This window comes from Dermacentor andersoni, chromosome 7 (assembly GCF_023375885.2).
Source record: "Dermacentor andersoni chromosome 7, qqDerAnde1_hic_scaffold, whole genome shotgun sequence".
NCBI classification, from domain to species: domain Eukaryota; kingdom Metazoa; phylum Arthropoda; class Arachnida; order Ixodida; family Ixodidae; genus Dermacentor; species Dermacentor andersoni.
Window position 1 is genome coordinate 159,462,516 of NC_092820.1, and position 25,286 is coordinate 159,487,801.

At 49.1% G+C, this 25,286-nt stretch overlaps 1 protein-coding gene and 1 long non-coding RNA gene across 3 annotated transcripts in view; both read right to left on the reverse strand.

The window, feature by feature from the left end:
* Nucleotides 1-37: 37 nt before the first annotated feature.
* Nucleotides 38-6,831, reverse strand: LOC129385321 (uncharacterized). Its single transcript, XR_008612895.2, has 2 exons — nucleotides 4,556-6,831; nucleotides 38-4,500 (listed from the first exon to the last, which is right to left on the reverse strand). It is a non-coding gene; the product is annotated as an uncharacterized lncRNA (long non-coding RNA).
* A 600-nt stretch (nucleotides 6,832-7,431) lies between these two features.
* The window catches only part of LOC126533546 (B-cell lymphoma/leukemia 11A-like), a 557,606-nt gene continuing 539,751 nt past the window's right edge, over nucleotides 7,432-25,286 (reverse strand). For both annotated transcript variants that reach the window (XM_072289374.1, XM_072289375.1), the window contains 3 exons: nucleotides 11,661-11,977; nucleotides 10,187-10,499; nucleotides 7,432-9,606 (listed from right to left, as the gene is read on the reverse strand). In XM_072289374.1, the coding sequence (XP_072145475.1) occupies nucleotides 7,994-9,606; nucleotides 10,187-10,499; nucleotides 11,661-11,977 (2,243 nt within the window). In that variant the 3' untranslated portion in view covers nucleotides 7,432-7,993. The remainder of the gene's footprint in view (nucleotides 9,607-10,186; nucleotides 10,500-11,660; nucleotides 11,978-25,286) is intronic.

Here is a 25,286-nt window from a genome sequence, read left to right on the forward strand (position 1 = left end):
GAAAAGAAATAAGAGCAAGAACACACAGAGTCACGGGTGTCGGATGCCATTTTTCTTTTATTTAATAAATCCGTCGCGTAATCGCTACTCCGCGAGAGAAAGAGGGGATGCAAACTATTCAGATAAACTTCCACGTAATGATAGAGGAGAGTGATGTAATAAGAACATGCTCTTTGCCAGCTAGGGGAACAACAAGCAAATAAATGCTCACAACACAGAAAGTTTCTCGCTTTCAATGTACACACAGAAAAAAACACAGCTGTCATAGTACAGGCAATGAGCGATGCGTAACGGAAGAGAAAAAAAAAGAGGAAGAAAGGCGAGATTAAGACGCTCAGAACAAAAGCTAAATTCAGCGGCACAAAACGTTTACGCACGTATAATGCCCCCTGATGACTTAAAAAAAAAGGGTGAGGAGGCCACAGTGGAAAGGGTCAGCTTTTAAACAAAAACACGACAATAGGTAAACGAGAAAGCGCACTGGGAAAGGGGGAGACCGCGGGGTCCAGGAACGACATTCACAAATACGGCGACCATCTTGCCGCCATCGGGCCGGTCACGTGATTTGAACGTGAGCCACTCACAGCCGCGGATAGACACTACGCAGTTCGCGGCAGAAACAACGTCGTCGTCTGCGTCGGCGCGGGAAGAGCGTCCACGTCTGCTACGGAGCAGCAGACGACGCGCGCTGAAGGGGGACAACGTCGCGTTTAAAAAAAAAAAAAAAAAGCTCTTGAAAGCAACGCAGTTGGCCACGACGATGTGGGTTCCGTTGCTTACACACTCCGTCGTCATTCCTCTACACACACTCACGGTATCCACACACACGACAGTTCGTCATATTTTTCCTTTTTCTTTTCCACCGCGAGTCACAACGACCAACGAGCAGAAGAAAAAAAAGCAAAGGTGCACTCTATCCATTATATGTCTAGCTTTTTTTTTTTTTCTTTCACCGGATTGTGCGCTCGAAAAATGGCAGAACTGCCTTCAAGCGTCTGGTTTCTCTACAAAGAAAACACAGGAAACAAATCGGCACGCAACACGGGCACAATAAAAGTCGGGAGAGGTAAGACAGAAGGCGGGGGGAAGCATAACGAGCGATATAACACGAACTACAGGACAGCAGCGCGAAAGACGTACACTGGTTGGCAGGCAAGATGAAACTGATGAACAGTACTCGGGGCTTATTTTGCACTCGAAACCAGAAAAGACAAACGCGAACTGTTGTACTGCGTCGTTACTAATTATACACATAAAACAAAAGACCGTAACGCGGGCGTTGTGATTTATCGAAGGTAATGGATGAAACGTCCACTCCTGCATAACGTGTCCTCACTGGGGTCCAGCGACACACGGATCCGAGAACATGAGTGAAGCGCTGAAAAGCAAAACCGTCTAATGACCTCGGCGAGGCAAACTTTAGAATTACGCGGCATGTGGGGATATAGCGGAGGAAGCTGGATAAAGCTAACCGGAGATAAGACAGCCGATCAGATCTGAGAGCTGTGCCAAGAACCACGTCTGGTAGCCATGCTTTTGGTAAGGATTCTCGGAGCCGACACGGTGATTAAACAAGCTCGCTCCAAAGGAACCTACATTAGACAGGTACACTGTAAAATAATTGACACCCTTAAAAGTGAATAAGCGTGCTAATCGGTCTATACTTCGCATCTTTACATCCAAAAGTGAGTAGGGGTGCGAGACTCTTTAGGCCACCTACTAACTTTAGAACAATTATAAGAGTTAATCTTTCGTTTCTTTTTTAGGGACGGTTAAAGGATGGCAGGTCTTTATATCCCTTAGGATACATAAAACTCTGCATTCTCTCTCTCCATATATATATATGCTTCCACAAGAACGTGGCAAATAGAGACCATAGTCTGCATGACAGATTATGCATTGTATTGCTTCTCGCTACGTAACTGTTGCCCCTCTGTGAATTCCTCCTTGTTAACCCTTAATGCCCAAGCACACTTGCACATCAAGGAACATTGTAACAACTTCATTTCTGGCCATGATACATTGTACATTTGTACAAAAAAAATGTAACGATGAAATGTTACTTCAGTTGGAACTTAATTAGTGTAGTAATCAAGCAATTAATAATTTGTTGAAGTATTAAAATCTGCATTGAAAGCACCCATAGGCTTTGCGTTAAGCTTCCAACTCTTAAATCAGCATTTTGAGGCATGAAACTGGACGCAGATTATGCAGTACGTCGGGCTTTACACAGTTAATTGCTCCGGAGATGAATAGCAAACGACAGCCACTGCTGGAGTCATTAAAACGCTAGAGAAACAAAATCCTGGAGCCTGTAGACGTCAACTATGCCATTTGTTTTTCTATTTGCCTTCGAAAAACCACAACGCCATCACGCATGCGAAAAAAAATAAAAAGAAGAAAGCGGTAAGGTGGAGGGAGGGGGGGGGGTGAAAGAGAGGAACGCAAACAATAAAGGCAAGATAGCATTTGAGATCGCGCCTCCATTGGTTGAACAAGTCACTGGGACTCGACAGGACGACAAAATCAACAGGTATGAAGAACAATTTTTTTACATAAATTCGACCAATTAAGATGATACATGAAAAAAGAAAAGGGGGGGGGGGGGGGTGGAGCAAAGAAACGCCACTTCACGAAACCTCGCCGCTATTCGTCAGGCTATCAGGCTAGAGCACCACCGATTGAAGAAAGCTCAAGTTTGAAATTTTAACGTATTCAGCCTGCAATCCCACACAACAATGCGGTAATTAACGTTGGCCCCCAAAACGCCAACAGATGCGGACATCAGACCACGTCGGCGAGTAAAACAACGTCTTTATAAAGCTCGCAGGGGCCCGGCCAGCGCCGTGAAGGCCGTCCAATGCTGTGGACATCTAGGCGACAGCATGGGTCCGACCAAGAGACAAGCGAATGCCGAATAGGAACGCGCACTAGTTTTTTGTTTTGTTTGTTTTTTTCAGTGTGGACTCAGTAGGCCATTTCAGAAAGATTTCACGATGTAAGAATTCTTTGTCGTTGGCCGACGGAACCTGTCGATAATGAGCCGGCTATCAGAATCAACCCTTCCACCTCTCAACTGCACGAAATTTGTTGCGAGTGCGGAACCAACTGTCGTATTACAAATAATCCAACTATGTTTTTTTCTTTCCCTTTTCCCATTATTTGCGCCGTCTTTTTATTCACTGCAGCGTCAACGCACTGTCATTATCTCCGGAATTAACCCGCTATCTTCGCCGTTATCTCTGGGATCAGCGCCTCAACACGACGCATGATAAGAAGAGGATCGAAAATGAAGTGAATCGCTAGAAAGTAGAGCTTGTGTGGTCAGATTTTGTAAAGATCCATTTAGTTTTCCATTCATGTCCACACTGTCGGGTGACTCCGCCTCCAACCAAGGGAATATTGTTTTCTTATTTTTGAGGCCGCATTGGTCATTTATTGCTTCGTGTAGTAACATGAACTTTAAATGCGAGAGGCGTGGAATATTTCATTAAGCGGAGCCTTACATTCGAATAAATTGCTGTCTTCAGTCAGTGACCTTCAGAGCCTGAAGCATGACGAAAGCAGTTCGGATCATTACGCACGATAAGATTAAAACAACCAACCTTCAAGAAGAAAATTGGGGGTTTTGGTGGGCTTTACAAATATCTATATATCTCAATGCTTATAGTACAGGGCTAAAATATATATTTATATATATAATATATCTCCTCTATCGCTTTCTCTCTCTCTCTCTCTCTCAATATTTCACACGCACTCGTGGAAAACATAGTCTTTACCTTCTTAAGCGTAGTGCAACTCTAGACAGAGACCACGAGAGTAAAAACTTTTTTTTCTGTTTTTTTCTTGCTATCGCTTCTCACTTCACACACATTCATTCACAGCGGATAAAACGTAGTCGTCTCTGACCGTCACAACAGACTTGTCGCGAGGCGACCTCTCTCCTCTCAAAAATGGCACAACAGTCACGTGACATATGAATTACGATGAAAAAAAAATCAATACAGAGGCTTGATTGACACATCCTTTCAGAAGCAGGAGGCGGCAAAGAAATGAAAAAAACAAAGAACAAATACAAATATAAGAAGACACAAGCCTCGACAATTGAACTTGAAATGACGTCACAACGCGACAGGACAGGGCGAGGGCAGAGCTGTATGTACATAGGGAGCATGGATTCTCAACTCTGGGTTTTTACTCGCATGTTACCGAAAATCATCAAAGCGAAAAAAAAAAAAGCTTTTAGATGACCCCGCGCAAGGCGACTACAATCGTTGGCAAGCAGCCTGCTGGATGGGTAAACGCACCCCAAAAAATATTGCGTTAGGCCTAGTTACGCCTAAGAAAAGCTAGGCCTAACGACGCCTCTCACGGGTGCTCGGTCCGCAAATCCCCGATCAGACAAGTAGTCATGAAGTCATTGAGTACAATTTAGAAGCGTATGAAGGTTCTTTCTAATTTAGGAATCGAGAATGACGTCTTTTCCAAATCGTTTGATACCTTCTTTCTAATTTAGGAATCGAGAAAATGACGTCTTTTCTAAATCGTTTGATACCGAGACATGGTGCGAATAGAGTTATCACACACTTGTGCAAATAAATCACCAGCGAATTTTTGACAAAAATGAAGCCAGGTATTTCTGAAAGCCCCTCAAGGCAGACTGCTGTATCTTCCAACGGTTGTAACGCCCTGAAAAGAACGCATACAATGAAAAAGAAACTAACGTTAAGGAGCAGTCATGAAAGCTTCGGGGTGATTAGACTGGGCGTGAATTGTCTGGTACAAGTTACGATATATATATACCCTCTTGATTACAATGTCACAAGTGCTGATTCGCGCGCATGTCTGTATGCACGGTGACTCGACATTTCTTTTGTACAGAAAACTATGCGCATCTTGAACATCCTCTGCTCAAGAATTAATGAACGACGATGCATGCATGCGTGTCACAAGCGCTAACCTGTTCCGAAACGCGCTGTATTGGCACGCCAGCTATTAGGACCGTTGGATAAGATCGTGGCGTTACAGTGATGAGACGCGTGAACAATGAAGACAACTCGGCAGCGTAACTTGTCGCGTTTTCTTAAATAGACAAAAACAAGCGAAAACAAAGTCATAGTGAACGATTTACGGTACCTGGGATGGGAGAGGCCATCGAACGAACCGTCGCCTCCGTGATTGGGAGAGACCGCTATCTCGGAGGCCTGTTTGCGTTCCCACAGCTACGGACAGACGGCGCATGCGTGCCCGAATGCGCGGTGAGATGACGTGCGCGCAGCGCGACGCGACATCTGTCGATGATCAGCTCAACTGAATTTCAACGTGGCAGTAAATGACACACTTGTCGGCATCGCGCTGAACGAGCGACGTTGCAACTGGAGGAAATAAATGTCCACGGGCGTAGAATTGCGTGGGTGTGTCTTTTTTCGTTTCTCGCGCCGACATTTTGGCCGCCAGATAATCTGCCGATGTAGTGCCGTGCGTTCCGTCTCTAGCCAAATGGTTATCGCTCAGCCAAGATAACAATACGTTGAACGAATTCAGGATTGCTGCTACGTGACTAGATACCTGATGTCTTCAACTAGTACAATCTCTGCGGAGAGCGCCCGGTTGGGGGAACAATGTTATGATGTCAAAACGCCAACGTACGCTTCGATTACACCACAACAGCCAATTTTAAAGCACTGCCATTCATTTACTCCCATCGCTATCGAATGAGAAATTTTAAATCGAGGACGGTTGCACCCCTGTCGGATGAAAACGATGAAGCTCCACAACTAGCCAGAAAGGCGCGATACTAGTTGACCTCGCGGATGAATTGAACTGCTCCTCTTGCGACTTCTCGAGGTTGTGTTATTGCGCTTTACGAACGTACAACCCCTATATGTGCAGTGGTCGCGGGCAAAATAAAAAAAGAACGCCGAGACGACAATCTCTGCCAGTGGTCCCCGGTTGAACAATAATAAAAAAAAGCGCAGCAAACTCAACAATTCACACACTCTTTACTGCTGCAGGAGAGAAAGGGAAAGAGAATGGGAGAGAGTGACGACGCCTCTTGGAATTGAGGGCTCACTAATATAAAACGAAGTTAAAATGCAGTATTATGTTCTCGAGGTATGATCGCGTCTCTATACGTGCATTTAAAACAAAAACAAAAAGTGAAAAAAAAAGGAACAGGTGTTGGACTGGGTTATTTAGGTACAGGTGAACAAACTTCTCCACGCGTTCCGTAAGTGTGAACGACAATTACTCCTCTGATCACCGCATAAACTGCAACAGAGCAGCAGTGAAATATGCCAAAGAGCGAAGCACACAGCATCGTTACGAACACTACAAACAATAAAGTTTAAAAATAATAATGAAAGGAGATGGCTAGACAAGATTAAAAAAGTGGGGCACCAATCCTTCGAGAGGGAGAGAGAGCGGTGCGAAAAGGAACGGTGTTATTGCACATGTGTGGAAGCGGGCCGTTAGCTTCTGCCATTGGCTGCTGCAGAAAGAACCCGTTGCCAATGTCGCACGACCTGTCCGGCAACACTCGAGTTTGTCGCCGACAACAGCGACGCGGTAAAAGCCTTGGGAGGGAGCAAAACTCAAAGACCCAAAAGCCGTGGCCCACTCCGGCTAACTCCGCAACGCTTTGCCGTTCAGAAAGGGGGAGAGACGCTGCTGCGTTGATTTCGACGCACGTTCGCCAGGCGAGTCGAGTTCATGTCTAAGCGTATCGACTCCACGCCCAAGCGTATCGACCTTACATCCAAACTTCATCGAAGTCGACTCCACACATAAGCTTCTTCATTTAAGGAAATTCGTCACTCGGCGCCGATTGGCGCTGGTGACGAATTTCTTAACAGCGCAGTAATCGAGTTTTCGCACCAACTGCTACGAGGACGGTCCACCGGTCGAGCACACACCGGTATGGTTAAGATCGAAATCGGGCGACACTACCGCTCCTAACGGATGTGTTGATGTAGTTCCTCCGGCGCCAGATTTCAGGCACTTTCGGCGGAGATTCATTTATACGCGTATTTTGTTTTATATAAGTGGCTCTTTCTGCCACTGGCAACGAACCCGACCGGTTTTCCGACCTCGTAAGCACGTTGGCAACGGCATCTACTATTTTTCCTGCGCTTCAAGCGCGTGCGACATGTTTTGTGTTCCACTGGAAGCCTACACTAGAGGCCTTCAAAGGATCGAGTGAACCCGCGTTATAAGATCTAGCAGAATTTCCGCATAGTCATCGACCTCAACTCCTGTTTGGTGCACTAGGCCGCCTTTTGCTCGCTCCGAACACTTTGCCTTCCGTATAGATTAATCGTGACCGGATTTGCACTGTAGAGCGCGCTCTCCTCCTTTCGTGACACGGCAGGGCCACAGCTCTTCCGAGCGTCGACTGCTAGTGAAGCTCTTTGTTAACGCACTTGAACGAGACAGGGATATGAACACATGTTACCACTGCGGGTATCAGGTAGGTCCACGATCGACAGGCTTTAGCCGTTTACAGTCTCTCAGAAGCCAGTGGACGAAAAACAAAGCAAACCAGCGACGTAACCATACCGCTGGCAAGAGAAGGCGCCAGCTCTGGCGCTGAAAGATGGGGGACCAGTCCGTGAGGACGAAGCAAGCAGAGCGCGCAGAGGAGACCACAGTGGAGGTCGGTGATGAGTCCGGGAGAGTATGGATGATGTTACGATACGCACGCACGCACGCACACACACACACACGCTCGCGCCAACGTACGGGCGGCGCGACTCGTGATGACTTGGGGAGGAGAGGTGGCTGGGAACGACGGGCTACCACTGCGAGAAGGTCGGTCACCGACGTTACGGCGGCCTCAAAAGTGTCTTCAGTGCAGAAGAGACGCGACCCAGGGCTGTCCGAGGGCCGCTCGGCGCCACGACGCGAACGGGGCGGCAGCGGTGGCGGGCCCCACGAGTCCTGTGCGAGGCGACGCCAGCGACGTCGACGAAGGACGACCTCGGCGGCTGCGGCGTCACGTCATGTCCTTCGAGTCGGAGTCCAGCGACTGGGCGTTCTGGTTGACGACGCACTTGCGCATGTGCTTCTCCAGCGTGCTGGGCACCGAGAAAGGCATGTCGCAGAAGCGGCACCGGTAGACGTCCTTGCCGACGCGCCCGTGGGTCTTCATGTGCCGCGTCAGCTTGGAGCTCTGCGCGCAGGCGTAGCTGCAGAGCTCGCACTTGTAGGGCTTTTCGCCCGTGTGCGATCGCCGGTGCACCGTGAGGTTGCTGCAGTTCTTGAAGACCTTCCCGCAGTACTCGCACGTGTCGTTGCGCCGGTCCTTGGGCCTGCCCAGGTGGGAGCCCATCAGGGCCAGCGCAGCAGCCGCGCCGCTCGGACCGGGGCGTGGGCTCAGCGTGCCCAGCTTGAGCTCTTTGGCCCGCTGCTCCAGGTCGGCGGCGCCCTGCTGGTGGAGGCCCAGGTAGAAGTCGCGGTGGGCCATCGAGGGCAGCCAGAGACCGGCGGGAAAGACGTCGCGCTCTCCCGCCGCCGCGGCCAGGTCTAGCTTGAGCCTCTTGCTGGTGGAGTCACCGTCGAAGGCCCCCAGCAGGCTGCCGCCGAAGTCGAGTGCCGTGTGCGGCAGCGACTTGCTGCCGACCACGTCGGAGCCGTTCTCGGCCATCGACGTGTCGGTGCTGGGCACGGCCGACCCGGGTCGCTCCTGCTTGACGGCGTTGCGCAGGGTCCCGCTCTCTTCGAGCGCCTGCCGGTAGGCCTCGCTGTACTGCTGGATGTTTGTGAGGCCGATCTTCTCCATGACCTCGCCCAGCAGGGACTTGCGCTCGGACGGGCCCACCGACGAGCCCGTCCCGCCGCCGCCCCGTACCGTCAGGTCCTCGGCCCTGTCGGCGCCTCCGGCGCCGCTCTCGTCATCCAGATCTTCTTCCTCCTCTTCTTCTTCCTCCTCCTCTTCCTCCTCTTCTTCCTCGTCCATCTCGTCCTCCTCTTCCTCGTCCTCGACCTCATCGCACGACGCGGCGCCGTCCTCCGAGCCGTCGTCACCGTTGGTCCTCGGACCGCCGCCGCCTCCACCTGCGCCGTCCGGCGTGGATCGGGCCGACTCGACGCTCGTGTTGTTGCCCGACCCGGGCGAGCTGCGGTGCGTTTTCATGTGTCGCTTGAGCTTGCTCGCCTGGGTGCACGCGTGGTTGCAGATGTGGCAGCGGTACGGCTTCTCGCCCGTGTGCGACCGCCGGTGCACGATGAGGTTGCTCTGGAAGCGGAACGACTTCCCGCAGTACTCGCACGACTTGAGCTTCGGGGACGCCACGCGCGAGGACGGCGTTCCGTCCGACGACGCCTTGGCGAGGCCCGACGGTGCGGACGTCGCCGTGGGCGTCAGCGGGGCTCCCGTCGTCGAGGTCGCGGCGCCCGACGCCGGGAACGCCGGTGGCGTCAGCTGCTTGCGCGGTGACGGAGGGGCGTTGGCGCTACCCGTCGCCGCGTCCGATGGACTGGATGCGCCCGCCAGCTGCCGCAGTCGTTGGGAGTAGAAGTCCAGCTGGGGCTCGATCGCCGGAATTCCGAACGGCGGTGTGCTCTGCGGTGTCGCCGACGGTCGGAAGCCGTCGCGACTTGTCGAGCCTGAAACACGCAAACGATGGGATGTTACTGCGATAAAATTCATCGGAAGATGTTCACTGGCGACAGATGTGAAAGGAAACAGTTGGTTTTCACCCAAGACAGTGATTTTCTCTGGTCCTTTTTAGCACATAAATTTATATGTCTAGGAGTGACAACAGTTACGCGAAAAATAAGGGTGCGCGAATAGGCAGAGAATGAGGAAAACGAAGCGAGAGTGCGGGGAAATGTTACTCTGTTAGATAGAGATAGAAAGTAGAGGAAAAAAAGGCACAGAGGTGATTCAGACGCGCGTCCGGTTTGCAACCTTCCAAGAAGAGAGGGGGTTAAGAGACCAAAAAAGAGGGTGCCGCTTCACCTGGAAGTGCATATGGACGCCACATTTTCACACTGAGTCCTAGTATACGTAGAACATGTGTAATAAAGTAACATGGAAGCTAGTGACCTTATTTGCATAGCATATCCGCGGCAACGGTGATATCCAGGGCTGCCACCATTCTTGCAACATTCTTGGCGGCAGCTCTACAAGGCAGGACAGTGCAAGTAGGTAACTAAAAAGAAGAGGAATAGTGTCTTGTAGTACCTGTAGCGGCCACGGCGGAAGAGGACGACGGAGCGGTCGTCGGTGGCGTGGACGCCGCCGCCGTCGACGAGGACGCCGGGGCGACGGGCGGGAGGGGAACCTGCGGCCGCAGCTGGTCGGCCAGGAGGTCGCCCACGCGGAAGTCGTGACTAGAAGCCCTCCCGAAGAGGCCCGCCGCAGCCGCCGCTGCGCCTGCGGCGAACTGGCGTTCGGACAGCGGCATCCGCAGGAGCTGGAGCGCCGGATGCGCCGCGGCCACAGGGTCCACGACGCCGGCTAGCGACGGGACGCCGGGGCCGGCTGTGGACGTCACCTGAGTGACCGACGCCACCAGCAGCTTCGTTAGATTTAGTAAAGCAATGAAGGGGGTTATTCGGTGGACGTTCACGATTATATTGCGCCGCGTCCACGTCCTGTCCTTCACTTAAAATCGTCAGTGCAACACTAAGCGCAATATAATCATGTTCGTTAGATTATTGCAAGCCTGATAGTCAACGCGTTTTGTGTAAAGATGTCCGCTTATGAGCCGAAAGTCCCTCTAGAGACAATCCAAGGTGTTAGTCTGATAAAGCGTTGGAAAAAAATGTAGCCCTGTCTTCCCTGCAAGTGTTGTGTCAAGCTGCAGTGACGATGGCCAAAGCCATGTTGCGATAGCAATTGCCGGCGACTGCTCCGTTTCCACCGAGCTTCATAAGTGGCCGCTCGGGCGGAGCAGCTGCGGGGAATATTTGCAAGGCTCTAGGTCCGCCTGCAGCTGGCAAAGAACACTCCTCCTCCTTTCTGTAAGACCATTGTTACTCGTATGATGACGTTAGCTACTCTAGATGATTAATTAGTTTTCTCATGTACGGCAGTAAGGCATGTGGGCTAAGAGGACAGTTTCGTCTGCAAGACTGCGTTGAGAAAATAGGATATACCTCCAGGCCAATAAAAGCAAGTCCTGTCTCGTCGATAAACGAACTATCACGTTTTCCTTCAAGGTATCTTCTAAAGATACTTCTGGCCAGGAGGTGCATCTTTTTTTTAATTATTTTTCTTATTCATAGTAAGGGAGACAAGACAGTTGTCTATAATGCGCAAGGCACCTGCTCCGGTCTGCATTGGCAACATAGCGATAACACACGGTACGGAAACCGGCTGAATGTGCCCACACAGGGCTGCATTTACGAGATGCCTTGATTCCTTCCGCTCTGCTGGTCGCTTAATGCATTGGAAGCTGCTTTGGCCACCAGAAGCGCTTTCTGGGCAGAAGCGCTTTCTGGGCAAAGATGTACACCGGTCTTGACCGGTGTACATCTTTAGCTTCTTCATGCACTGCCACTGCTACACGTTTTATATTGTGCCTACGTTCCTTCTTTGCCAATATGACACATAGACTGATATACTAGACACTGCCTCAAGGGCAGTGTCTAGCTATGTCGAGCCATCTAAAGACGTCCTTCAGACCCCCATCAGTCGTGAAGGAGATTTTCACCTGCGGTGCGGGTTCCGTGGACGACGTCGGCGTAGACCTCGCCGACGGCGTGGACGAAGACCCCACAGGGGTGGGCGGGGTGGGCGCCGGCACGCTGGACACCCCGCCGACGGAGGGCTGCGCCGAGGACGGCCGGTGTAGCAGGGGAGGCGTGACGGAAGACCGGCCGCCGCCCACCAGGGGAAAGAGCGCTCCCGTCGCGCTGATGTTGGCGTCCACGTAGATCTTGACGCCGTGCAGGTTCTGGCAATGCTGGACCAGCAGCCAGGCGGAGGGGAAGACATGCTTGCACGTGAAACACGTGTAGCTGTTGGGCTCTGCGCATCGTGATAGAAAGCGGAAGAGAACACAGGGTACGTTTAGGCACGAAAAAACGTGTAAGAAGGACGCGACTAGTACAGCACCAAAACGTAGCACTGCTGTGCGGCGTAGGGCAGTTCAGCCAGCATAAGAATGGTGGGTGTAGCAGACGGATGTGCTTATGGCTTCAAACGACTTTTTTGTTTCGTATGTTTATCGTATACAAGAATATGTTTGACCGTAAAAGCCACAATTGGCAAATGATGTTTAAGTGCGTGGAGACTTATTTACCTTCATGCGCTTAAAGATGCACGGCTGCTTGAGGGTGTAAAAAAGAAAAGGAACCGCACTGCGTAGCTTCGCGAGAACATCCGAAGCAACAAGCGCGAAGATTAGTGACGTCCGTATACTATCCACCATTGCTGTGATAGCTGAACGACCTCAGCGTCAGACTTACATCTAGCAATCTCAGTTAGACACTATATGGCACCAACAACCGCATCAAACAACACTCCAACAGACTTCAATAGGTTCTAACCGGTTACAGCCGGTTATAACAGCAGCGGCAGAGAGCTCCCCGCACTGTAAAATCATGTACACCCTTAAAAGTGAAGACGGGAGTAAATGAATCTACATAACTCGCACAGTTACACCTTTTTGGGGGTAAGGACGTGAATTATAGACTGATTTACATCGTTTTTCGCTTTTAAAGATGTAAAACATATTACGGTGCGACGCGCAAGACGTAGGACAGATAAGAGTTTCTAAATACTCATGCTAGAGGGAAACCTGGCGCTAATGTCTACGTGGTATTTTTTTTCAACGCCGCGTCAAACACCGCGCAAGCGATGTGAAATATGTGGATTTGCCCCTAAACATCGTCATTCTGGTTTCGAGCGACCTTACGAATTTTTATATTAACATTATCGTTGTTAACGATATGGTCGCGTATACGTCATATTAAAGAAGCTACGCGAAAGTGCCTGCAGCATCGGCAGTGCGAACACGGTGCTCCTTATGCTGCTCGACACCGTTTTCGGTGCAACCTCTACCAATATCACGCACATTGCTCGACGCCAGCCATTTGTCTAATATTACATCTGCCCTTTCTCTATGCGCTTGTATTCGCATCGGTGAGTGAATAAAAAGAGGAAACCGGTATGGCAAGACTCCAAACGGAAAGCTAAAGCTTAAGAGCAGGCAGTCAGCGCCTCCACATATTCTAGGTAGTTTCTTTATTCCTTGCTTCCTTTTCTTTCTTTTTTTTTCTTTGCATTTCCCGATTCCTGCTGTAACATTCAAGTGCTAACTATAGAGCTTGCGGGGATCAGTGACAAACAGCACTATATGTAAGCGAGTCTACAAGATAACCGCTAGCTCATAAAAATGAAGAGGCGTGAATTCCTGAGCACAGCAAGCAGAGTGTTCACAAAGCTCACTTTGGAGCTTACCCCGAACGCGACAAGAAGTCGTGAAGTGTTACTACAACATGCCAACGTGAATTCGATCATTCAAGCTACGGTTGAAGAGACCGCGCATTGTTTGTTGCCACATTTTACGAAGGGCGAGCGGTCGTTAACTTAATGGGCATAGTTTACCTCGCGTCACCTCCAGAAAGCAGGTAATTTAGACGCCCATTACTTCCGAGCGATTAGCGTCGGAATAATTTGCCATCGCTTACGCTGCACAAAAGTATTCGGAAACCCCCAACGAAGTCGACGTTCATGGAGCGCTATACTGCTGCCTCGAAGACGCGGCACGAGTAGTCCGTGACATTGCAGCGGTGTGGTGCGACATTCGCGCACAAACAAACACACAAACAGCAACGAACGAGAAAGAAATGCGTTGACGCCTCCGAAATTAGGCTACGAGAAAATGCACAGATAGAAAAATTCGAGCAACGTTCCTCGCTGTGTTCTTCTTCGCAGCCGAGAATCTCTGTAGTACGACCCATCGCTGTAGTACGACAAAATCGAACTGCGGGAATGGTAGCACGAGAAGAAGGAACGGACGCTTCCACGAAACTTCCAGCGGCGCCCGCTTCCGTGTTCACCTTGCGTTCTTTCACGCGTACGCTCATTCCTCCAAAGAGGTCTACGAAACGCCGCATCGCAGCGCACATCTTGAGCGCGCTGTACAACCACCACCGTCGCTCGCAAGAGCGGCGCATTCAGGTCTACGCCACAAAGCGAGCCGGAGCTGCGGAAAAGAAAACCAGAACCTCTCGGCGAGCTAACGCAGGGGAAGAACATCGATCACTTAATCGTGATAGATTAGCACCGCTCGAACGGCTAATAATTGCTTTCCGATGTCGCGTGCTCGCTCGCGCGCTCACGCTCCCCTCCTCGCCTATAGTCTTCTACGCACTGCAAAGAGCTTCCCGCTATCCCCTTTCCTCCGTATCCCCATTCGGGACATACAAGACTCCCGACCGCATCTCGAGCTCGCACCCTCTCTCGCACGCGCTTTGCATGCAGATCCCTAAGGAGGGAGTAGTTCCCTTTCCGCCCTTTCTCCGTCGCACAGATCTCGCCCCAGATAGCGTGCCGCCGCTGTTCGGGAGTCATCCTACAAGACAATTAGCGCCCTCGGCGTAAGGGGAGAACCGTCTGCCTTCCCTCGTACCAGCTTCCCCTTTTTTCCTCCCACAACAGCGCGTCCTCCAAGCCGCTCCGTTTAGGGAGAGCGGGAAGGCAGTGCAAAGGTCGACCGGTAGAAAACGGGAGCGAATGAGAGAGGGGAGATGAAAATGGGGAGCGGGTCGTTCGTCTCACGGGCACCGCGAAGTCGTTCCGGAGAGTAATTAATCCTGGAATGAGCGATGCGCTTCGAACCTGACTTGATGGCTCGCGTCTCGCCGCCTCTCTAGGCGAGCTGATCGCGCAGCACTTCGTCGCCACTAGCGCGCGAGGAGTACGGCGTAGTCAGTCAACTGCGGTCGCCTACTGCTTCTATCCCTCCCCCTCACCTCCCCCCCCCCACGTGGCGCCTTCTTTGCACTCGGGTCCAAACTCCGCGCATCGCGAGGTTGCAGAGTCGGTCTCGATAGATTCTTGGGGGAGAGCTGCTGGCTAAGCGTTGTTTTCGTTGTAAGGGGGAAATGTCTTGAGGGAATGAAGGAAGCGCGTGAGAACGATGGTGTAAGAGAGAGTGTGTGCGAGAGAGAGAGAGAACGCTGTGTGTGTTAGTTCCAGAATGTGAACGTCGCTTACGCGCTAGCGTCGCTTCCTCGCCCAGAAGTTTGTCCGCGGTGGTCGCGCTAAGGTGGGAGTAATCCATCACTGGGAGTCGTTCCACGACGAAGTAGGCTGACGCGCGAGCCAGTTATGCGGTCGTGAGGAGGGAGAGACTGAATCGAGCCTAGATCGCGTGCCGCGGGCCAACAAGGAAAGCGGTGCCATAGGGGTGAAAGTTTGCAGATCACAGTAGGCTATTTTTATGAGGTGATTAAAAATAGAAAGCAAGGCAACTCATCTGCCGATGTAGAAGACGGACAGTGCTGTGGTATTCACGTCTTTATGTTTATTTCACAGTATCTGCCTGCGCTACGCAGTAATTATACTATCACTCGACGTATGCTCGAAAGGTGATCAGAAAACGACCAAACGGTAGTTTCTAGTAAATGAGCATCGTGCGAATGGCTTATTTATTGCACGACCTCCTACAATAAACGCCGCGGTCAATGTCGCAATACTTGTCTTAAAGGTCAGTGCCTTCCGAGATTGCCCATTGCTAGCGCAGTCGTTTCGTATCCCTAATATCTGTATCATGATTGGCTGGCGCTCGCGAATGCTAGCCTACGAAAAAAGGAAAGGAACTGTTACATAAATTAAGTTTTGGCAATACGGACCCTGATATATATACGTATGAAACTAGCAAACAGCAGAGACGATATGCCGCCACAGTTACTGCGGTACCTAAACAACTGCACGAAAAGGGCGATATAAATTGATCCCGAAGGACAATGGTCACTCAGTGCATTCCAGTCAGCGCCACGGTTTGCTTAGTTTCCTTCTTTTTTTTCGTCTCGCTTTCCTCTTTCTTTTCTCCTCCCCCTCTTTCACCGGTAGGTGGCCGAACCAACGTGCGCCCCCTAGCGGGCCACTTCCCCTCTAAAGAGACCTCGTCGCGCCCATTGTGACCTTTTAGAGGACGTCGATGTAAAACATGCTCCTCTATTGACCTATGGCCTGTCCGGCGTGAGTGCAAAGCAAGCAGTTCGGTATCCACGGCCGTGCGTAAGGTCCAAACCCATATTGTCCTTCCCCTCATCCATCCCCCTCGCCTCCATAAGGCTACCACCCCGCCCTCTGTGGACAATATACGGAACATGGTGACCGTGTCCCGGATCCACCCTACTTTGAAACACAAGTGTGCAGTGGACAGGCGGGGCAAGGAACAGCGCCGGCTACTGCGCCCAAAAGAAGAAGGAAAACAAATTCGGCGGGCAAAAATTTTGATGGATCATCGGCGCGCCGGTCATCGATGGAAGACGGGGCGACATGACGGGAGGGCGCCATCGAAACGCCGACGTCTCGCTGAAAACGCCTCACTTTTCTTTTTCGCATCTTTTTTTTCTTTTTGTAAGTGATTTAAATCACACGCCATGACTTTGGCAAAGTTACAGCTCCTGTCTATATTCCTGTCGTATTGTTTTCTTTCACGTCAATGGCCAAAAATTGGAGAGGGCTGCAACATCTTTTGCAGTAGTAGTAGTAGTGGTAGTAGTAGTAGTAGTAGTAGTAGTAGAAAAGAATGTGTAGGTGTGTCTTTATAGGCAGAGGCTAAAAGCATTGTAGTGTTCAACTAGTAGAACAGCATTGTTAATATTTTGAATCAGGCGGTTAATGGATGCGAAAACACACGCTCTGCGTCCAAAGGCAGCGCCACATGTTCTTGTCGCATACATTATTATTATTATTATTATTATTTATAAGAAGCTTTTACAGACATAGTCAATATGACGCCAAGAATGACACGCTACACCTAGCTGTATACACACTGTAGACTACTCAGACCCACCTGGGAAACGTAAACGTCACTGTTCTCAGTTCAAGGTACACGATCAGATACACGTCATCACAAGGCGTTTTATAACATCTTTTTTTATGTTCCCCTGAAGCAAGTTTAATTGTTTGTTACCGGCTAGCTTACTCGGCCCACGCACCCCGAGCGAAAAATTGAAGAAAGAACCAATTCAAACTAGAAAAGCGTATAAAATCAAACGTTGTAAGTACTTTGAATTCGGGCCAACTTCTCCGCAATCTGAAAAAACAAACAAACAATCGCAAATTAAAGAAAAAAAATGTCGCAGGCAGGTCTCGCCACGTCAGATGCCGGGCGACCAAACAGTCCACTCGCAGAGGCTGCCAAACTTTCAAAAAACATCGCTGAAAGCTAGACAACCGAAACAACCACGTGGACCAGGCGAGGAAACGGCGCAGAAGGTGGCACGTAGTACAAACGCACGAAAGTCAATGCACAAAGCACACAATCGGGCTAACGCTCTAGCGCAGATAACAACCAAACACACACGTTCCACGCAGGCCGACGTTATGAAATAGTTAAAAAGTATAAACATCTAACAAACAAACAATCGCGGCAGACGAGCGGATTCGGGGTGCGCGGTGGCAGGCTCGAGGGGTGTACACAACGAGCCAAATAATTTCACTTTACTTTTTTTTCCTCTCCAAGCTTTAAAAATTCTTCCCGCATGAAACTTTAGAAGACAACACGCGAGGCAGTTGGAAGTTAAATAACAAGTGTATCATGGCGCGCTGCAGATGAGGGGAAGGGGAGGGGAGAGAGAAAAAAAAGGAAAAAAGTTGCGTTACGTGATGACCAGGCGCCAGGGGCTGATGCCGCGGAGCCGAAATTTTATATTTTTCTTTTTTTTTTTTTAGAGTTCGAGACAAGGTCTAATTCTGGGTCCCGGAGAGCCCTCTCGACATGCCTTTTTATTTTTATTCTTTATTTTTCAAAAAAATTTTTTTTCATCTTTCGACAGCGCCGCCCGTTACCGTTGGCTGATTCCTTTGTTGTCAAAACGGTCATACATCACTTTCAACTGCGCAGCGATGATCAATCGTTTTAACGAATAAGGAGAGCGTTCGGGCTTTCGGATAAAAACAAAAATAAATAAAACTTACGTTTAGGTTACGTAAATACATACGCGAGAAAAAAAAAGAAGACTGAGGATATAGTAGACCGTGTGCGGGGATTTCGGGAGTCAACTCAGCCTTTCTTTATTATATATATAATAATTTCAAGAACAAAAAAAAATTTGAAAAAAAGAGAGTATCGTAAACGGCGATGACCGCTTGTCATAAAAAGCGCTCTGAGCTTAGAAACAATATTAGAGTGTTGTCTGCGCTACAATGGTTTGTTTCTCTTTATTTTTTCATTGCTCTGTGTGCTTTGGAGCCACATCTTCCTCGCTATAGTTGCTACAAGTTTAGACAAGCTTTACATTTTGTTCTTATTTATTGAGAAAGCTACAGATTGGGATCGAGAGAATAGCAAGAGGTTTAAGTGGCACATTCTATCTTTCTAGAGTATATGCGAAAGGTCTAACGGAACATGCAATCGTAAAGCTATGAATGACACGCTATAATAAAGCTATGAATGACACGCTATAACAGAAACGACACCCACACGGTCCTTTTTACCACGATCAAGGGTCGTGTAAACTGTACCAGCCTGAATGTTCATGCGACGCTAAAAGCAACAACGCGTTGTAATAGAAGCAACTGCTTTGTTATTGTTTTTCTGGTTCGGGGGGGGGGGGGTCGCATTCCCAAGCGCAAAACACGTCAATATTCCCGACAGCGCACTAAGCCTCAACTTTGTTTGCCCGCGTAGTGACTGAAGAATATTGTATAAGGTCACGCGCCAAGGAATGCGTGTGCAGTGAAGTTAACCAAATCTGCTTCAAAAATGTATTTAAAAGAAGGGGGGGGGGGGGGAAGAGGTAGGCTGCCAACAAGACAATAGTAAGTAACACGAGTCAAATGATGAATAAAGTTTCTAACCGTTATCGCTTTGGCAGAAGTTAAGCCGAAAATGGGGTATAAGAAATTTCGCACGACACTCCACGAAAGAAATACCGCCACATACATCTCTCCGATCTGCACAAGGTTCTTTTTTTTTTTTTTTGACATTGCGTTACCATTTTCAATACCGAGTGGCGCCGACTGAGCATGCACGAGATTTACTATTCCTGAGCAGTTGGAATGGTTACAAGGTGCTGGGATGGGGTATTGTAGCGTTAGCGGTTGAACGGCACCGCTATGCCGAAACACTCTGGCGCTTTCCTTATTCTTCTCGTCGCTAAAATCATCAGCCTGAACCTGCAAAATGGCTTCACCCCACAAAGAAAGTTTAAGAGGCAAAGCGCACTTCCAGAAGACATGCTAAAGTTGCAGCCGTTTTTTAGTTCCTCTCGTGGACAACATCGGCCTCAACTGGAAGAGTGTTTTCACCCCGCACATAATCCTTAGAAGACAAAGCGCACTTTCAGAAGCCCGCAACTAATTGTCGTTCACGCACTGTTGGGAACCTTGCAGGCGACAATAAATATTCACGGCGATTGACGACACTGCACGAAATGTGTATGCAAAAGTTTACAGAGTGTGTTGCGTCACAACTCGCAAAACATAACTCACAGCTTTTGTGCAAGCCCCGGCGTTCCTTATTTCTGATCCTAATGAAATTAAGCGACTTCGTTAGCCAACTCGCTTTTTCTCACGTTTCTGGACTCCTGCTACACGTGACTCTATTCGCGTGCTGCCACGCTAGGACTCCGTCTTCTTCATTTACTTATTCGCTCATTTCACATCGAGAGCAACAAAAATACATTCCGACCGACAAAACCAAACACCAAATAGAACGGGGATAAAAAAAAGCTAGCTACCCTCACCCCTATTGCAACTCATCCCTCTATAGGCGAAGCTGTACTAGATGAAGGGTAGGATCGGAAGCGGGACACAAGTCGAATAAAACGAAAGAACGAACAATGCGAGGGCCAGCGTACCGCGCAGCAGCAAGTGATTGATGAGTCTTTATTGGTGGCCCCGAGCTCGCCACCCGTGGACCATCGAGCAGGAAACGCTTCGTTTGTGTTGCCGCGCGGTTCGGCTTTCATCTTGTTCCCGTCTCGGCTCGAAGCTCTTAATTATTTCCACAGCGTCCCTGACATCTCCACTGAGAAAATAATCGTGAGCGCAAAATAAGAAAAAGGAACTGACCCTACGAATGACCCTTTGGAACATCACTAAAAAATAAATTCAGTATACTATTTAGCGGTAAATGCTAGAGAAATGCGTTAGCATTACGTCGCACATCCTTGAGGCCCCGGATCCATGATTGAAACCACGTTCACTACATTGCAAAGTGTTTTGTTCGGGAGCTCACTCGACTCGCGTCCTCTTTCTTCGAGGAGTGAAGTGCAACCGATGGTAGTCAGGATTCTATCGATACTGCCTGTCACCCACTCGGCATGCGTAGAGTTTACCGGGTCCTCGAGCCGCTCGAAAGGCACGGACCCAGCGAGCCGGCAACGGCGAGCGGACACCCGCGCCGAGTAACGGCGACTTCGTAGATGACGTAGGCCCTCGTATGGGCGCGCGAGCGCCCAACTGCAGGCATAAATAAAGTTTGCTCCAATCCAATACCGGGTAGTGTATTTGGAAGAAAGAGAGAGAGAGTGACGTTTTCTTTTAATGAATGCTGGATATGGTTTGCCCGGCCTTACACGCCTCGCATTTCACTCCAGGTGGGATCGGCGACGCATGAAAAGATGGACTCAAGAATACTTCATAAATATCGGTAACGGTAAAACGGTAACGCTATGACAAAAAAATTTCTAACGTCTGACGAGACTGCGCATGCGAAGCAGACTTACATGTGCTTCACTCGAAACAAGCGATTGCGTCCCATGAAAGCCATGCTTAACGGTAACATCTGCGCATGCATCACAATAGACTAGAAAGACAACGATAGCCCTTGCGCCGGCAGTTACGCAAACGTCCAAGCGAGAGCACTGAAAAAAAGAATACAATAATAATAATAAACTACACGGTTAAAGGAGAAGACGAACAATAGAAAAAATCAGAGGTACTGAAAGTAAAGACACAGTATTTGTCGGACCTGAAGTGAAAAAGTTTTTTGGCTTGCAGATATGACCATGGTTTTCCCTGGCTGCCGAACCAAGAGAGGTGGGGCGGCGGCTGGAGGAGATTTGGGGACCTTCCTTTCTTTATTTCTTCGTTCGCTCAGCGCCTCTTAAGGTCGCGCGGATTATTATGCACTCCTCCCTTTCCTGGTTTAGCTCGGAGTCGTGGCGGACCTTTCGCTGAACTTGGTCGCAAAACTCCAAAGTGAGAAGAATAATATGAAGAGAGAGAAGTGAAAAGGCTGCCGAAACTCTTAGATGGACGCAAATCGGACCTCAATATGCGTGACCACGCAAGCTTTTCAACGTTCGTGCGGTCAATTCTAACCTGTCTTTCTTTTGCTTTCATTTTCGTCCTTGCTCCCAAAGTATATGCACGTGTCAAAACCATAGGCAATCCTGGAAGCAGATGTGTTCTCTTTCTGTATATGCGCGTGTTCTTTTTTTCTCTCTTTATAGCGTGCCGAAGAAGAGGGTTTAAGGGGAGGCTCATAAATTCACTTTCTCTTTTTTTAGAAACGGGGGGGGGGGGGGGGGGGTGCCATTGTGATGATCTTACTCCAAAATGTACAACTCGCAGATGTGTTTCAGTAACCATTCCTGTCAAATTTCTGCCAGCAGTGCTCGTTAGCCAATGAATTTAGTAGATCAGGAGCAGTAAGTAATGCATTATGGCGACAACGCAGGCACTGTTGCGTAATTGTCACATCCAAGCGAAGAATATTAGGCAGGGAGGACTCGAAAAGCGATTACAAGAAAAAAGAACGAGAAAGAAATGCATTAGCGTTACGTCGCACCTTTTTGAGGTCCTGGGTCCATGATTTAAACAGCGCTCACCACATTGTAAAGCGTTGTTCAGGCGCTCAATCGACACATGTCCTTCCTCTACGAAGAACGAAGCGCAACTGACGGTTGTCCAGAGTAGGCCATATATATATATATATATATATATATATATATATATATATATATATATATATATATATATATATATATCATGACGCATTCGCTATCAGAGCTGCGACGCTTTTACATTCATTGTATAACTCTTTTCTCGTTCAAGTTGCCGTCCTGCATAATTTCAGACTTGATCCAGACATTAGGACACCAGTAGACAAGCAATAAAGAGGTGTACACTAACCGACGAAAACAACAAAGCACTGTGTGAAACCGGAACCTGGTATCCGTCCTCATTTCCCTTAGTGCTAAGTCATGCTATCTGTATACTTGCGCATGTGATGCCGAGTTACTCGTGTTCATATCTTTCTTTTTTCATTTCCTTCGCTCAGATCTTCCTTCCTTGCTGTTTTCCTTCGAAGATCTTTCCCACAACGGGATAATCCCCAGAGTCCTCCACACACATCGAGTCTTTGGGGGAAAGGGGGCTGTCTAGAGCGTGGCGACGGGTTAACCAAATACAGAAACACGTGCACCCACCTTCCCCTCTCACTGATCGCGGCATTCTGCAGCGGGTACCCACTCCGCTATATTCGTGGCCAGCGCCACTGCGACGTTCTCGCTGCAACACACACGCAATACGAAGGCCTTTCCCTCGTGATTCCCACGCACATCCCTACTTTCTGCCTCTGCATTTCCCACTTAAGTCCAGACAGGCTCCCTCGCTCTCCCCATAGGGAATACACTCCCATCTTGCATATGCGTACTTTCTTTCACCTAGGTCCCTCTTGACCATCACCTCCTTTACAGTGCCTAGATTGCGCATACCCCTCGCATCCTCTCCTATCTTCCCACTCTATTTCAGCTACGATCCCTTGGTTTCCCAATAGGGAACACTGCTCTCGTCTCTACCTTGTCCCATCACATCCCTCTGTCCCTCCGTGCTACCCTCTTTCCTTCTACTTTTGGGGCACTCAGAGGGTTCCTTTCACTCTCTACTCAATTCCCCACCCCAGGTCCCTCCTTACACGATGGAGAGAGGCGAGTTTGGGGGAGGGAAGCGGAGGGGGGGGATCTGGTCGGCTCGGGTCGCTCGCTCGGTCGGTCGGTCGTCGCTGGCAGGCGCAAACTCCCCGCAGGAGTTCTTGACAGAGATTGATCTTTCCTTGATGACCACTGCTCGGGTGTATTTTAATTTCCTGTGCGCGCCGCCGGGTCCTCCTCGGGACTCCGGTGGCCCGCTGTTGTGCAATTCCCCTTCCTCCCCCCGCGCCCTTACTCCCTGGGCTTTTCCCTCTCTTCCTCCTCTCAGCGCCGCTCTAGACGCTCCCGGACACACACAAACAACCCACAGACGCACGTACACACACACGTGTCGTCGTTGCGAGCCTTCCATTTCATTATATAAGGCCCGCACCGGCAGCCACCGACCGACGCGGAAAACAAGGCGGGAAGAACAGTGAAGCAGGGAGACGCCGGATTGCCAGGAACTGCATTCGTACCCGCGGCCTCCTCAGCATTTGCTCGTAGCTTCTTCTTCTTCAATCCTGTTGTCCTCTGCCATCCCCTATTTTTACTTTTACAGGACAGTAAAGTGAGCTCCTGGCGATCACTTTATATTAGGAAATCTTTTGTCTGCTTAGTGCCGCGAGGCGCAGTCCCTAGCACGCAAGTTGGATGGCATTCGGATTCGGCATGTCGTGTTCGCTTTGTTTTTTTCACTTCTTTTGTCTTTGTACACTGCTTAGCACGAGGTGCGCCGGTCTCCCCTTCTGATGGCAATGACGGACAGCAGCTGTCGGAGGGGGCTGGGGGGGGCTGGAATATGTCAGCGCGATAGGCGTGTTTAGCGTCAGAGATTCTGGCTATCCGACAAACAGCGTTTGAAACGTGTATTAAAGTCTATCCTTATAATATAAAGTGACGACAACGACTAGGCGGCGCTGTTTCTCAATGTATTTCGTCAAAGCGAGCTTTCAATGATGTTCTACGTGCGAGTTCAAGACAAATGAGCGTAACTGTGAGATCGTGAAGCGGAAAAACCCGCGTAAGACAACTGAGGATAGAAGGAACAAAAGATACCCATTCCCGCTCTTGCGTGTTTCTTCTTTTTCATTTCTTTCTTTTTGTTGGGGGGGGGGGGGGCGCTTTGTAATATAGCTGTACTTCCGTTGTAGTTACGCTGCTAAAAATGTAAACGTTTTCTCAAACTGTGCAGCCTCGAAGGAATTTTCACTAAAAGAACCACATATTCAAAGGATGGTCAACTTGACAAGGACATTGTTTCTTTGGTCCAGGAAAGAGATAGGGCAGGGTACGAAATGCGTGTTGTTCAACAACTACCACTTTAATTAGCTTTGAGTCGTAAACATTAAGGATATCTGCTTTTAGGTGTTGTTCTACTTACTTAATGATTCATATCGTTTAGTGCACTCTGGCTGGAATGTACTATCTTATTTTGTATTTATTTAAATGCATTATATTCATGTGTTTATGTGTGACTGCACATGCCTCACGTTGCGCTCATATGCTTACAATGGAGCTTTTTTATCCAACATCTCCTTTGATCCAGTTCTCTTGTCTTTTTTGTTTGTTTTTTTATTCCCAAAATTTGTAGGACTAAAGTATGGAGCAAACTATAGGAGATCATCGGCCACCCCAGGCATATGAGCCGAGTCGACGTTAAAGCGAGCTGCACAATAAATATTCAGCGAGAAATGGTAGAAACTAGTGGACCTAAAAATAAACAACAAATACGTAATAAGATCCTCTAATAACACTGGTATATGCTTACCGTGGCATTTCTGGCCTGTCGAGCATACGATGAATTAAACGAAAGTAAATGGGAGACAAACGATACTTTATAAGAAACTCTCGAAGGTAAAAAACGTTTATGATCGATAAAAAAATTATTGGGGGAAGAAAAAGCGGGGAGGAGGAGTGGGGAGGGAGGAAAACAGGGAGCCCCAATACGCGAACGTGTGGGTCGCCTGGAAGAGCGAGATTAGAGAATACGGCTAGCCGTACAGTCTTATTTTCCTCTTTCGAGAAAGAAAAACAAAACAAAAAATGTGAGAACGACAGATAGTTTGAGAACGATCCGGTGTTCCATAAAAAAACGTGAAAGACACCCTTCTTTTTAAAGGCACCTTCTTTTTTCCCCTTCGACACACTTGGGCGAGAATCGGACGTTAGCACAAACGACGGTCGATGAAGGTAAGCAATGTACATATCGGAAAATTTAAAGCAAACACGTT